This window comes from Pelodiscus sinensis, chromosome 10 (genome assembly GCF_049634645.1).
Source record: "Pelodiscus sinensis isolate JC-2024 chromosome 10, ASM4963464v1, whole genome shotgun sequence".
In the NCBI taxonomy this organism is placed as follows: Eukaryota; Metazoa; Chordata; order Testudines; family Trionychidae; genus Pelodiscus; species Pelodiscus sinensis.
Window position 1 is genome coordinate 54,867,624 of NC_134720.1, and position 15,390 is coordinate 54,883,013.

Sequence of the window (15,390 nt, forward strand, 5' to 3'; positions counted from 1 at the left end):
AAAGTGCTGGCATCATCTACTCTAGAGAAGACAATGCTCAATAAGTTAATTTTATTCTAAAAAGTAATTGGAAAAAAAAGCAGCAATGTTCTCAAATGCAGCTGTTCACAGAAAAAGCATGGCTAACCTGTCTGGAAAGTCAGTGCAGACTGGAGTCAACAGCTGAGTCCCCTGCTATAAAAAAGTGGGAAGGTCTTAAAATAATAGTTGGAAGTTACAATTCCAGTTGCCCTGTCAAACAAAGAAAGTGATGAATGCCATCGCAGCTGGTTTAACTAGAGCTACACAATAAATGAACTGGACTTTTAAGCATTGAAAATACAATCATATTTTAATAAACCACAAGTGAAAACAACTAAACATTAGGCTTGGGTAACTCACGTGGTCTGACCCTATAATCACTAAGTATAGAACATACTATTAGGAGCAAAAAATGTTGTTAAAAACCCAGTATAGTGGTGTTTTTCAGGGGATATTATTGGCTTTTCATTTTTAGTACTTGTGTGACATTCTAAAGTAATTGCGTGATGATATAGTGAAAGTGTTTTATGTTTAATAAAAATAAAAATTAGAATTCATTAATAAACTAACTAGTCTAAGAATTTAAAAGGGAAGTGATGAAAATATCATGGCCCTTCATTTTCTTATGAAGAAACAAAAATTTAGAACTGTCTAAAATAGAAGCCTTGAAGGAGTCACTACTGATGACAAAGGCATGACTAGTTCATTTAATAAACCATAACGATGTTCATGTGGAGAGGGGGGTGCAGCAGATAAAGCTGTATCTTGTAAGGAGCGTTGGCCCTCTAGAATTTGGGAGTTTCTGGAAGTTGGACTGGGTATCCAATAATACTGTTCTGTGCAAAGCTACCTAGCTCATCTTGTCTTTCGGCTTTCACAATGCGGTGGTTTCTGACTGCAAAGGTAGTGAAGGCATGCAAGCTGTTGATCAATAATGCAAAGGTGGGATTGACTGGTGATTACCAAAGGTCGGTACAGAAAAGGAAGGGAAGATGCACAGAGCAGATTGAAGGTGTTAACATGGACGTCTATTTAGTCTCAGTTGCTGAAGAAACTACCCAGGAATTCAAAGAACACTGCTAAGATTTGCCATTTGTTCTGAATGACAAAATCAAGCACAAGAGATGTGAGAATTATTCAGGTAACACCCTAAGCTGGTGCTGCGTGGGTGTTCAGCACACTTTAGTGCAGAATGCAGGGCTCACCTACCCAGAGGCCAGGCACAGTGAGAGCACACTGCTCAGCAAGTGCACTACCTTCTAACTAGGTTTCAGTATCTCTCTGCCCTGTGACACACTGCAACAACTCCCAAGGGCAGCAGTGATTTGAAGAGTTGTTGGCCAGGCATTTCCCTTAAAGGGTCCTCAGTGCTTGAATGTGAGCTTCTCCTTGGCCTGGCAAAATCTTGATTTACTGACAGTCATAAGATCTTGCAAGCTCTCCCAAGCCTTTGCTAAAGAGATGAGATGCAGGATGGGGGTGGATGTTTGAGAGAGAGGGTTTTGCTGTGCTGTTGCTACTAGAATGTAGTCTGAGGTTAAATACTTGTGGTTTGGTATTATCATCCAGGATTACACAATTCAATTACATAAATGCTAGAAGCCAGTCAGAATAGATGCTTTCAAATACATTTGAAAACAAAAGTAAATAGTGAAAAATCTTAAACCCTTAAAATCAGGTGAGTTTAAGTTGAACATATCCTATCAAAACTGAAGCAGGTATGAAGGTTTCTTACAGGGAACACATTTCTTGCAAAAGTTACCCACAACTTGTGGTTGCCTAGGTATAAACTGGGGGTTACTGAACAGTAAGAAGGTATGTGATGTGATGAGAAAGTGGCAGGATTGCCCTAGTTATACTTAAAGATGCAGTTTAATCAAGGAACAAAGTTCAAGGGGTTTGTTATTGCCACTAGAATACTTTACCCCACAACAGAGTTAGGCAAACATTAATGTAAGTTATATCTGGGGTTAGAAGTGCTGAGTCACTGAATAACTAATATATGTAGTTCGATAAATGACGCTGGAGAAATTTAAAGCATTTTACATTAACAACTGTGTCAAGCTGCTGAAGAGCCAAGATATTACTGAAGCTTGCATTCTTCAAATCCATTTGTTTCTCATGTAGCTATTACATACTTTTGATTGGATTTGTTGATGCCCGAAAAGCACTTCACATAAGCACAAACTATCAAAGCAGTTTTCCTCAGGAGTTTGCTGCAGAATACCCCCTCACTTCTCATTTTATCAGACTTGGATGGAGAAAATTCAGGGGGATGAACGAAGTAGTGTTCTTCCCTACCAAATAGTATTTGCATCTACTGTAATCACTAAAACACGGATACTATGCAAGAGTATAAGCAACCAGAGCCCAGTCTAAATCTAACCTTAGCTAATTACATTCTGCTCACCTACAATTCCCAGAAAGTTTCAAATGGTCATCATTTTCTTCATGATTTATCCCAAAATGTGATAAGTCACTTGTCTACGGTTATCAGAGACACGTTTTACCCCAGAATGGTAGCATTTAGAATGTACAGAATGCCTAAAAGATTGTTATAAGGAGGAGGAAGAAACATTGCTCTCCTTGGCCTCTGATGATACGATAAGCAGCAATGGGCTTAAACTGCAGCAGGGGAGGTTTAGGTTGGACATTAGGAAAAACTTCCCAGCTGTCAGGGTGGCTAAGCACTGGAATAAATTGCCCGGTGGGAGCGTTGTGGAATCTCCATTTCTGCAAATATTTAAGAGCAGATTGGACAGACACCTGCCAGAGATGGTCTAGACCAGTGGTCACCAACCAGTAGATCGGGATCTACCAGTAGATCTTGGAGCCTCTGACAGGTGATCTCAACTGATTTGGCCAGGAGGCTATCAAGTGCAGACACTTCAGCTGCCCTTCTCCCCACTGCTGTGCAACTCCTGCCCTTTGCCTTGGAGCTGTTCCCCTATCTCCACAGAATGGGGTTGTGGGGCATAACAGGACTTGGAATGGGGGGAGTTTGCTGGCTGCTTTTGAGAGTGGTGCAGGGCCAGGGCAGGGGTGAGCCTGGCTCTGCCCCACTGCCCCACCACACAGAAGCCACCTGTGGTAAGCAGTGTCCAGCTGGAGCCTGCATCCTGAATCCCTGCCCCAGTCATGTACCACCTCCTGCACCCCAAGCCCCTACCCTAGCCCCGAGCCCCTCCCCCCGACCCAAACTCCCTTACAGAGCATTAATCTGAACCACCTCCTGCACCCTCAACTTCTGCCCCAGGCTCAGCTCAGAGCCCCTCTCACACTCCAAATCCCTTAGTCAAGGCCAAAGCCTGCACCCCAACCCTCTGCCCCTGCCTGATGAAAGGGAGGAGGGATGGGGGAGGGAGGGAGGAAGGGTGGCGTGAGCAGGGGCGGGGCCCTGGAGAAGAGGCATAAAGGTATTTGGGTTTGAGGTAGATCCTGGATTGCACTTAACTTCAAAAAGTGCTCTCATACTTTAAAAAGCTGGAGACACCTGGTCTAGGCGGTGCTTGGTCCTGCCATGGGGGCAGGGGACCCGACCAGATGACCTCTCAAGGTCCCTTCCAGTCCTAGTGTTCTATGATTCTAGAATGCAGTCATCGGTGGTCCGTCATGTAGGCGATGGAGGGCACAGCCCTCCCAAAACTGCCTACATGACCGACTGCCTAAGGCTGGGGCTGCAGCGCAGCAGCCTGGCTCTGTCTGGCCACCAGGGAAGGCAGCCCAGCTCAGCAGCCTAGCCACCAGGAAGCAATAAGCCACTACATGGCAGCCCAGCTTTTCCCCACCGCTGGGGATGCATTTGGCCACTACACGGCAGCCAGGCTTTCCCCAGCTGCTGAGGAGGGATGGGGCTGCAGCTCGGCAGCTGTGGCTCTCCATGTGACCTGAAAGCCTTGGGTGGAAGGGGGCGGGGCTGGGGCTTGCCTTCCCAGGCTGGCCTGTCACCACCCAAATACAAAAAGTACTAAATTTAAATAAATCTGTGGAAAAACCTAGCCCTCAAGTGGACCCTCTTAAATAGATATAGGTACACTTTAGATCTACATAGCTGCAGTCACTGATGAAATCACTTCTTAAACAAGAATGCTAACACAGGGGAAACGCACCACAACTTTTTTGAACAGAAAAGACCTCATTTCAGGCTGGATGAAAATCTATGATTTTCTCTGAAACAATCAAAAAATCAGATTATTTTAGTTAGACTGGATTTTTTTTATTTTGTCATTTAAATAAGGTAATTTTTAAAACAAATTTGTATTTCATTTTAAACAGGTTTAATACAAAATAAGTTAAGGCCTAAACTTATAAATTAGTTGTAAATGTGAAATATGTTTGGATAAGAAACGTTTATGTAAAGACAATTAAGGCTGTTTTGTTCAATACAAATAAATGTTATATGCTACTTTGTGTTTAATTAAATTCTAGTTAACATATTTCAATGGTTTTATCAACCAATGAGAATGCACCTTTCTTTAGAAAGTAACTGAAGTCTAAATGGAAAAGTTGATTAGAACAGTTGATTTAAAATCAAGACTTTCCACTTAATGATTTAAATCATTATCTTGACTTAAACCATTCTACCCTGCCTCATTTCACAGGTTCCATTAAAGCATTCCTATTGTTACAATGTCCCAGTTTAAAGGTTATTTTTACACCTAAGTAACAGACAAATGAGATTGGTACTTAAATAAATTTAAATTCAGTTAAATTCCAAAGGTAAGTAAATCTAACACACTTTGTAGCTCTGCTTCTCTTGTTCCTCATCATCACTTCAACGAAGCCTTTTGTTATACGCCAATTTTACGAAATTCTCCTATTTGAGCAGCAAAATACAAGGAGCCCTGGACATACAAGGGTTACCATGATCCTTCACCAGAACTGAAACCCCAAAAGACTACTATGTCTAAGTGTTGTACAGGCAGTCCCCAGGTTACATGGATCCGACTTACATCGGATCCCTACTTACAAACGGGGTGAGGCAACCCCACACTAGCTGCTTCCCCCCAGCAGACCAGGGAGATGCAAAGCTAGCGCCCCCCCCCCCCCTCCAGCAGACCAGGGAGACGTGGAGCGGCTTTTCTCAGCAGACACCTCAGCTTGAGAATAAAGGACTGAGGGAAGTGAGGTGTGGGAGAATAAAACTGAGCTCTGGAGAAATGTTCGGCTAGAGTTTCCCCTACAATATGTACCAGTTCCGACTTACATACAAATTCAACTTAAGAACAAACCTACAGTCCCTATCTTGTACATAACCCGGGGACTGCCTGTATATAATATTTTGAAAGCTACCTAAAATTCAGAGAGTCAGTCTGGGACACAGCAAGTAGGTAATAAGAAAACTGAAGGATGGCAGTAGGAGAGGGGACCTACTAAAATAAATATAAGCACGTGGCAGAGAAATGTTGAAACTGGAAAATATGTATGTACCCTTAAATGTGCAGAAATTAAGGCTATAATTTGACTCTTGTAGCTTAGACGATCCCTCAACAGACGAAGTAGATTTACTACTTACAACTAAAGGATGGTCCACTGTACCACTAAAGACAATATTATTTGTATTACACTACCCATTTACCAATAGATATTTCAATTTAAAATAAATCCATATGCAGGTTGGATCTCCCTGGTCCAGCCCGGAACAAGGGAATTTGCTGAACCAGGGGAGGTCCCTGCCACCAGTCTCCACCGGCTCCGCTCCTGGCCGTGCTGCCAAAACACACCTTGACACGAGGCAACCAGTCGCACCAAGGGGCTCCCTACAATGCCAGAGCCCCCTTGCTGTGGGGCTCCTGGCCACCCCATTCCTGGCCACACCACCAGCTCCCCCTGCCGCGGGAATCCCAGGCCTGCGGCTCTCTGGTAGGGAGGTACAACCTGAAGCTGTTAAATAATGATTTGTAGGCTCACTACAAATAATTCCAAGTCTAATTATCACAAAAGAACAAAGACCCATACTAAGCACCATAGGGATCTGTGTCCGAACAACAATGTAGAAACACTACCAGCATTAGTATTTACCACATTTACCAATGGGTTCTTGCCAAATGAACATGCAAGTGGAAAAAAGCTGCCTTGAATACTGGAAGACTAGTTTATCAGCTACATTTTCTGAATGAAGTCTAGCAATGTAATATGCATAGCTCATAGTAACTTCCTTACTTAGAGGCTGACAGAACAAGATTGTGAATGGCAAGACAGGCTATTCCTGGCTACTACCAAAACCATGGAAAATAAGCAAGAATTTGGTTTGTTTTAGGCTTATTGGGCTTGGGCTTTTTAAATTTTACAGTCGCTTATGGCTTTTTTTTTAATTGGCTCCTATCCTCTGCCAGTCAGAAAGCTCCACTGGTGATTGGCATTTGGCTCCAGCTACCTGTGTGGGTGAAACACAGGTGGGGGAGGTGACTGCGTTTTAAGCAACGTAAAGTTCCTGGTTCCTACTTCCTGCCTGGTTACATTCTTGGTCTCAGCGCCTACTGCAGAGCAGCTCGGCAGAAGGGTAGGGAATGGAGGGGTGAGCAGGTGAGGGAGGTTGGATGAGGTGGAAAGGAAGCAGGGGAGCAGGGACAGCACAGGAGCAGGAGGAGGATGAGTCGGAGCAGCTGTACAAAGGTGGCACAGCCGGGGAAAGGAGCCGGGTTGGCCATAGCAGCAACAATCACTGCTATGCTGCAACTTATCTTGGTCCAGAAGTGAAACTGTCTGCATCATCATGAAAGAACTGGGCTTGTTTAGGGGACATGAGAGCGGTTTTCAAGTACCTAAAAGGGTGAGTGTGTTGGAGGGTGGCGGGGGGGGGGGAGAGGAGAGAATTGTTCTCCTTGGCCTCTGAGGACAGGACAAGCAGCAATGGGCTTAAACTGCAGCAAGGGAGATTTAGGTTGGACATTAGTAAAAGCTTCCTAGCTGTCAGGGTGGTTAAACACTGGAATAAGTTGCCTAGCGGGGTTGTGGAATCTCCATCTCTGGAGATATTTAAGAGCAACTTAGATAGACATCTATCAGAGATGATCTAGACAGTGCTGGGTCCTGCCACAAGGGCAGGTGACTGGACCTCTCGAGGTCCCTTCCAGTTCTAGTGTCCTGTGAGTATACGGTTCTATCCCTGTGAAAGGAAGGAGGGGAGAGCCAGACAGGGGATGGCAGGAGGAGACAAGCGGTAAACAGGAGCGGGGAGATATCTGGATACCCAGTCTGGGAAAGGGAGGAGCCAAGCTTGGATTGGGGGGGTAAAGCTTGGCACGGGACTTGGACGAAAGGGGACAGCAGAACCGGGCTGAGAAATGGGGGGGGCTGGATTGGGAAAGGAAAAGAGCGGGGGGCACAGGTGGGCAGAGATGTATAGGAGAATGGAAGGAAGGAGCCAATGGAGATGAGGGTGCAGAGCCAGACACAGGACCATTGGGACGCACAACCGGGCTGAGGAAGGGAGCCTGGCTGGGGGCAGTGGAGGATGAGAATTCGCTGGAACAAATCACAATTAATTTGGCTCAGGGAGATTAAATGACTTGCCTAAGAAACCCCTGTGAACCAGTGGCATAGAGAGAACACCCAGTGTGCTGATCTAATCTTTAAGCAGTAGTATATTAATCATTCCCTAAGTGTAGATACAAAGGGCAATATTTTTATTTTCAGATGGTTGCGTGTGCAAATGATTGTGTATGATCTTACATGTACAGCATGCCTTGGAAGGTATGGGGGAAAGATTATGATTTGCTGAAAGCTGCATGGCTACGTCTACACTGGCCCCTTTTCCGGAAGGGGCATGTAAATTTCATGAGTCGTAGTAGGGAAATGCGCGGGGGATTTAAATATCCCCCGCGGCATTTAAATAAAAATGTCTGCCGCTTTTTTCCGGCTTATAAAAAAGCCGGAAAAGAGCGTCTACACTGGCCCCGATCCTCCGGAAAAAGTGCCCTTTTCCGGAGGATCTTATTCCTACTTCAAAGTTCAACTGAAATTGACCAAAACGGACAATGAATTTGGTAGGGCCCTAATCATTAATGCATGCGAAGTTATGAGAATTGTGCTGTACAGTGGTCACTAAAACATGCTTTAAATTGAGGAATCAGACAGAAATGAGCTCTCCAGAGGCAATGAGGAAAGTAACCCACACTCAGGCAGGGTGTCAAACCACCCATGGATAACCATTATCCAGCAAGGCATTGTGACAGCACAGGCTGGAGAGAGCACGGAGGTGGTCCCATGCTGCCCTGGGGATACCGTCCCAGAGGACGCTGGGGTTCTTTTAGGGACTGGCTTGTTTTGGTCTTGTTTAAAATGGGGTTTGTTTGTTTTTTGGCTCGTTATGAAAGTCGTGTTGCTTATTTGCATTGTGAAAGTTGGCGACTCACAACCATCTGTGACTGCCTACGGAGAGGCAAAAGCAGGCTGACCAAACGCCATTGTTTGCAGCTGAACTGAACAGCCTCACACAGCATCATGCACAGTCAATTCTGGGCCATTTCAAACGGATGGAAAGACTTGGGAAGAAGTTGCCCCAATGTCAGCAGTACTGTCCAGGAGCCTGTTTATTTTGGCAGCTGGGACCCCCACAGCCACGTGGCTGGTCAGTGTCCGTCAGGGTGACCAGGTGTCTCTTTTTTAAGCAGAACACCAAGTAGAAAAGGGATCCTGACAGCTCCCTGCTGCAGCCAATGGGAGTGGCACCTGTGGGAGCCAAACAGGGGACCTGCCACTGCTTCTGGGAACTGCTTGAGGTAAGTCCCATCCACAGCCTGCCCCCGAGCCTCTATGGCTCCAATTTCCTGCCTCAGCCCTCTCCAGCTTTCTGGCCCCTGCCCCAGCCCGGAGCCCCTTCTGCACCCCCAAGCCCCACCCCCAGCCAGGGCCCTGACCCCCTGCCCCAGCCCGGAGCCCCTTCTGCACCCCCAAGCCCCGCCCCCAGCCTGGCCCTGACCCCTGCCCCAGCCCGGAGCCCCTTCTGCACCCCCAAGCCCCACCCCCAGCCAGGGCCCTGACCCCCTGCCCCAGCCCGGAGCCCCTTCTGCACCCCCAAGCCCCGCCCCCAGCCTGGCCCTGACCCCTGCCCCAGCCCGGAGCCCCTTCTGCACCCCCAAGCCCCGCCCCCAGCCTGGCCCCTGACCCCTGCCCCAGCCTGGAGCCCCTTCTGCACCCCCAAGCCCCGCCCCCAGCCAGGGCCCTGACCCCCTGCCCCAGCCCGGAGCCCCTTCTGTACCCCCAAGCCCCGCCCCCAGCCAGGGCCCTGACCCCCTGCCCCAGCCCGGAGCCCCCCCCGCACCCCCAAGCCCCGCCCCCAGCCTGGCCCCTGACCCCTGCCCCAGCCCGGAGCCCCTTCTGCACCCCCAAGCCCCGCCCCCAGCCAGGGCCCTGACCCCTGCCCCAGCCCGGAGCCCCTTCTGTACCCCCAAGCCCCGCCCCCAGCCAGGGCCCTGACCCCCTGCCCCAGCCTGGAGCCCCTTCTGCACCCCCAAGCCCCGCCCCCAGCCAGGGCCCTGACCCCCTGCCCCAGCCCGGAGCCCCCCCCGCACCCCCAAGCCCCGCCCCCAGCCTGGCCCCTGACCCCTGCCCCAGCCCGGAGCCCCTTCTGCACCCCCAAGCCCCGCCCCCAGCCTGGCCCTGACCCCCCTGCCCCAGCCTGGAGCCCCTTCTGCACCCCCAAGCCCCGCCCCCAGCCAGGGCCCTGACCCCCTGCCCCAGCCCGGAGCCCCCCCCGCACCCCCAAGCCCCGCCCCCAGCCTGGCCCCTGACCCCTGCCCCAGCCCGGAGCCCCTTCTGCACCCCCAAGCCCCGCCCCCAGCCTGGCCCTGACCCCCCTGCCCCAGCCTGGAGCCCCTTCTGCACCCCCAAGCCCCGCCCCCAGCCAGGGCCCTGACCCCCTGCCCCAGCCCGGAGCCCCTTCTGCACCCCCAAGCCCCGCCCCCAGCCAGGGCCCTGACCCCCTGCCCCAGCCCGGAGCCCCTTCTGCACCCCCAAGCCCCACCCCCAGCCTGGCCCCTGACCCCTGCCCCAGCCCGGAGCCCCCCCCGCACCCCCAAGCCCCGCCCCCAGCCAGGGCCCTGACCCCCTGCCCCAGCCCGGAGCCCCTTCTGCACCCCCAAGCCCCGCCCCCAGCCTGGCCCTGACCCCCTGCCCCAGCCCGGAGCCCCTTCTGCACCCCCAAGCCCCGCCCCCAGCCAGGGCCCTGACCCCCTGCCCCAGCCTGGAGCCCCTTCTGCACCCCCAAGCCCCGCCCCCAGCCAGGGCCCTGACCCCCTGCCCCAGCCTGGAGCCCCTTCTGCACCCCCAAGCCCCGCCCCCAGCCAGGGCCCTGACCCCCCTGCCCCAGCCTGGAGCCCCTTCTGCACCCCCAAGCCCCACCCCCAGCCAGGGCCCTGACCCCCCTGCCCCAGCCCGGAGCCCCTTCTGCACCCCCAAGCCCCGCCCCCAGCCAGGGCCCTGACCCCCTGCCCCAGCCTGGAGCCCCTTCTGCACCCCCAAGCCCCGCCCCCAGCCAGGGCCCTGACCCCTGCCCCAGCCTGGAGCCCCTTCTGCACCCCCAAGCCCCGCCCCCAGCCAGGGCCCTGACCCCCCTGCCCCAGCCTGGAGCCCCTTCTGCACCCCCAAGCCCCACCCCCAGCCAGGGCCCTGACCCCCCTGCCCCAGCCCGGAGCCCCTTCTGCACCCCCAAGCCCCACCCCCAGCCTGGCCCCTGACCCCTGCCCCAGCCCGGAGCCCCTTCTGCACCCCCAAGCCCCGCCCCCAGCCAGGGCCCTGACCCCCTGCCCCAGCCTGGAGCCCCCCCCGCACCCCCAAGCCCCGCCCCCAGCCAGGGCCCTGACCCCTGCCCCAGCCCGGAGCCCCCCCCGCACCCCCAAGCCCCGCCCCCAGCCAGGGCCCTGACCCCTGCCCCAGCCTGGAGCCCCCCCCGCACCCCCAAGCCCCGCCCCCAGCCAGGGCCCTGACCCCTGCCCCAGCCCGGAGCCCCTTCTGCACCCCCAAGCCCCGCCCCTGCCCCCCGCTCTCTGCCCCCCCGCACTCACCGGCGCCCCGCCTAGCTCCGCCCCATGCCGGCGGCCGGGCCCGGGCCGGGCTGCGCGCTCCTGGGAGGCGGCGCGCGGCGGAACCGCTTCCAACCGGCTCCGCGCCGACCGGGGGCCGGATGTGACGTCACCCGCCGCGATCTGCCGGGGGAGGGGCCGGAACCCCCCGCGCGGGACCGGGGGTCGGGGGGGGCCACGAGGCATGAGCTGCCCAGAGCACGCACCGAGAGCGGGTCACGTGTCCGCGAGTCTGTCCGAGCGCTTCCAAGCGGCCGGGGAAGGAGCAATCAGATGAGAAGCGACTGTCTAGGAAGGAGCATGGCGGAAAGGGATCTAGGGGTCATAGTGGACCACAAGTTGAATATGAGTCAACAGTGTGATGCTGTTGCCAAAAAAGCAAATATGATTCTAGGTTGTATCAACAGGTGTGTTGTAAGCAAAACTCGTGAAGTCAATCTGCCGCTCTACTCTGCACTAGTTAGGCCTCAGCTGGAGTACTGTGTCCAGTTCTGGGCGCCACATTTCAAGAAAGATGTGGAGAAATTGGAAAGGGTCCAGAGAAGAGCGACAAGAATGATTAAAGGTTTAGAGAACATGACCTATGAAGCCAGGCTTCATGAACTGGGCTTGTTTAGTTTGGAAAAAAGAAGATTAAGGGGGGACATGATAGCGGTTTTCAAATATCTAAAAGGGTGTCACAAGGAGGAAGGAGAAAATTTGTTCCTCTTGGTTTCTGAGGACAGGACAAGGAGTAATGGGCTTAAAGTGCAGCAGGGGAGGTTTAGATTGGACATTAGGAAAAAATTCCTAACTGTCAGGGTGGTCAAATATTGGAATAAATTGCCAAGGGAGGTGGTGGAATCTCCCTCTCTGGAGATATTTAAGAACAGGTTAGATAGACATCTGTCAGGGATGGTGTAGACGGAGCTTGGTCCTGCCTTGAGGGCGGGGGGCTGGACTCGATGACCTCTCGAGGTCCCTTCCAGTCCTATGATTCTATGATCTACTATACATTTGAGAGACTTTGTCTGTTTGTCTATCTGTCTGTCCCCCAGCCATGGTACTTACATCGCTCTCCCAGTGGAGTCTGCTGCAGCAGCCATAAATAAGTGTTTCTCCTCTGGCCCCAAACTATTGTAGTGACAGAAGGCTGGAGTTGTCCTCTCTCCCTAGGGCAGCCTGCATCCTGAACCCCTCCTCCCCAGCCCTACTCTAGAGCAATGATTTCAATAAAGAAAAACAAAACTTATTTCAGCTAAGGACCCAAGCAACACTGGGTAAATCTTTCAGTGGTGAATAAACGAACACAGGAGAAAAGCTACATGAAAGCACACATAGCTGATGTTAAGTACACAAGTATAGATGTGTATACACTATATTTCCCATAATTGACTTTTCACTACCTTGTTAAGACTTTAATTTTGCAATCTGTTAGTTATGTGTTTAACTATAAACATGGCTTTGTGTCCACACTCAAGTTGGTTAACACTCAATAGAAAACTAGTGTTTCTTCCTTGTTAGCACTTAGGGCAATACATAGTTGTCTTCCTGTAATCCGCTTGACTCAAATTAGGCAGCGTAGAGTGGACACTCTACCTGTGTAACCTGTCTATCACTATGTAGCCTGTATTCCTTCCTCCCCTCTCTGCACATCACAGTACAGTACCTGCTGCTCCTTGGAAATGCCCTGTAGGTACTATTCTTTGTGCTGCTGCTCACAGATTTCCCTAGTATGCAATGGTAGGAGCAGCTTGGTAGCTGTTGATTTATAACAGGGCTGGCCAAACCCATTAAACAAAAAGAGCCGAAACAGCAGCGGAAAAAATGTGAAGAGCTGCACCAGAATTTTTTTTAAGCAATTTTTGTTGAGCCAAAAAAAAAAGGGAGAGGGATGCTGCCCTTTTAAAAGACTCGGCTTTTTGGCCACATCAGGCTCCCATCGGCCGACGCCGTTTTGAATCACTGCACCAGACAGCTCCCCGCCGGCCTGGTGAGCACAGGGAGCCGGAGGCCATTTTTAGGGGCACAGGGCCAGCTTCGCGAGGGAAAAGCTGCGGGTTGGCCATCGCTGGCTGTAACCATGCTGCAGGGAGCCCCTGACCGCTGTCGCGGGGGAAACTGCACTGTGAATAAAGCTCAGTTGTGTTTGTTGCTACAGATTCAGTTCATATCACACGCTAGTTGTAGAACGGTAGGTGCACGTCTAGCGTGCATGAGGTTCAGCTCCTTTGCACAGTCCTTAGTGAGTCAGGCCCTGTCTGTATTTGGGATTCATCAATGCAACCTTAGTAAATGGATGAAAATGTGTAATTGATGGATTTCGGAAAGTACCTGTAAATGGGGAGCTGGCCTCCAAAGGAGGCATTTGAAATGGGGTCTCACAAGGGTCTGTTCTTGAGCCAATCCAGTGGTGGATTGAAACCCCCAGCCGGCACTAAATCACCGCAGGAGCACCGTGCCACATGCTCTGAGGGCTGCAGGCAGTGGCGCAGTCTGGGCGGTGCTGTGGGCTGGCTGCCCAAGGCCCTTAGCCTCTCCCCTGCTGGGGCTGCAGAGCCAGCTCTCTCTCCCCACCTTACTTAGAGGCCCCCCCGAATTCTAGTATATCTTTCTGGATATGGGGTGACCAGGACCGCGCCCAGTATTCAAGGCGTAGGTGTATCATGGATTTATACAGCGGCATTTTGATATTCACGGTTTGGTCTGTCCCTTTCCTCAGAGTTTTGAATTCTAGCTGTTTGTCTGTCGCTGCACACCGAGTGGATATTTTCAGACAACTAACCACAATGACTTGAAGATCGGTACATTGAGCAATCACAGTAAATTTAGATCCCACCATCTTGTATGCAGAGTCAGGATTATGTTTTCCAGTGTTCAGCACTTTAAGTTACTGATCCATGAAAGGACTTTCCCTCTTCTGTTTTAAAAGAAGTCACAGGATAAGGTATTGGATCAGCTCAGTATGGCAAGAACAAGGAAGAAAACTAGTGGAACAGTAGGAGGAAAACTAGCCATGAGCTCAGCCGTATGATTCAGTCCACATTTCAGCTGCTCAGCATGGGACTCATTAACAGTGGGAAATGAACCATATAACCCAAAATTCATCATTGTCATTACTTTTGAAAATGTTATACTGGCTGTGAACAGCCACAACTTCCTAGAGACCTTGCTTTACATTTCACCCTACACCTCCCTGGAGCAGGCAAACAGCTTGGGAATGGAACATAAAAGTAACTATAGAAGCTGTGTTTTGGCAAATTCAATGACCATCTGCAGAGTTCATCATTGTAGATTCACTCACCTTCCCATCTGGATCTGAGCTGTAAATCTGACTTGATACTTGCAATTGGCATTATTAGCAAATCTCCTTTCCATGCAGGAAATTCTTTTTGGCTCTTTCCTCACAAAGGCCAGTCCTAACTTTGTCACTGCCTGTCACCAGACCCTTCACAAGTGCCTTTCAGCGTAGCATTCTCTTACGATGATTTTGGCCACTCTGTCCTGCTGCACTAAATAATTCTCTCTCACGGATCTGGACTTTCTCTCCCCTGTGGTAATCCTGAACTGCAGCACATGACATCGCCTTTTCCCTAGTGCGTGCACTAAAACTAGGGGTTGCCAACTTTTGCATGTTGTCAGTAAGCGCACGACTTTCACAATAAGCAAAAAAATTAAGCTATTCTGTTTCAAAACAAGCCAATCCCTAAAAGAAGCCCAGCACACTATGTGGCTACATCCCTCCAGCGTGCACTCTGGGTTCTGGAACTGTGATGAGCCTGCTGTTCACCCCAAACTCTCTCCCCCTTGTCCCTGCTTGCCAGGAGCCAAGAAGACTCAATAAGCCACAACAAGCTGCAAGCAAAAGAATAGCCATCACACTTCTTAGAAGCCAATTAAACCTGAAACAGCTGATCAAGCTGTCACCCATCCGCCTCTATCCATTTTTTGTCACTTGTCACTGACAGATTGTGCCCCTGTATTCACACGCTATTGTAATAATCTTTGTACACAGTATGCCTTGCAAGATATCATTTGAAAACTCATAATTTGCTGATCATTATTGGCCTTGTAATGTATGTATGGCAACATGAAGTTATACGTTTCCACTGTATGGCGTTATTAACATATGTCCCCAGGTTAAGCAGGGCCTGGAGGCAGGGGGAGCACATGCAGTCTCCCGCCCTGCCCCCACCCTGCATGGCCACACACCAAGCGCCTTTCCCTGGGATCTCTCCCATTCTGGTTTTCGGTGACATGCAATAAAGCCCCACAGGTCCCTGGGGGCCTGATGAACAGCCCCCCTTTGAGTGCAATGCAGATACCTGATGCAGTAGGCTGCAGCCTCTGAACACTGTCCTGCCCC

General features: G+C 51.1%; 1 protein-coding gene and 1 long non-coding RNA gene across 8 annotated transcripts in view; one reads left to right on the forward strand and one right to left on the reverse strand.

The window, feature by feature from the left end:
• The window catches only part of ATP13A3 (ATPase 13A3), a 114,625-nt gene extending 100,275 nt beyond the window's left edge, over nucleotides 1-14,350 (reverse strand). For 2 of the 7 annotated variants that reach the window (XM_075938300.1, XM_075938299.1), the window contains exon 1: nucleotides 11,028-11,150. Coding sequence is in view for 1 of the 7 variants with exons in the window: in XM_075938298.1 (XP_075794413.1) it covers nucleotides 14,329-14,336 (8 nt within the window). In the remaining 6 variants the exon portion in view is untranslated. Of the gene's footprint in view, nucleotides 1-11,027; nucleotides 11,169-14,328 lie in introns of those variants that run through there. The other 5 variants (XM_075938298.1, XM_075938303.1, XM_075938304.1 and 2 more) reach the window with 5 other exon arrangements.
• LOC142830825 (uncharacterized) lies at nucleotides 6,550-15,136 on the forward strand. Its single transcript, XR_012906344.1, has 3 exons — nucleotides 6,550-6,793; nucleotides 8,637-8,744; nucleotides 13,747-15,136. It is a non-coding gene; the product is annotated as an uncharacterized LOC142830825 (long non-coding RNA).
• The last annotated feature ends 254 nt before the right edge of the window (nucleotides 15,137-15,390 follow it).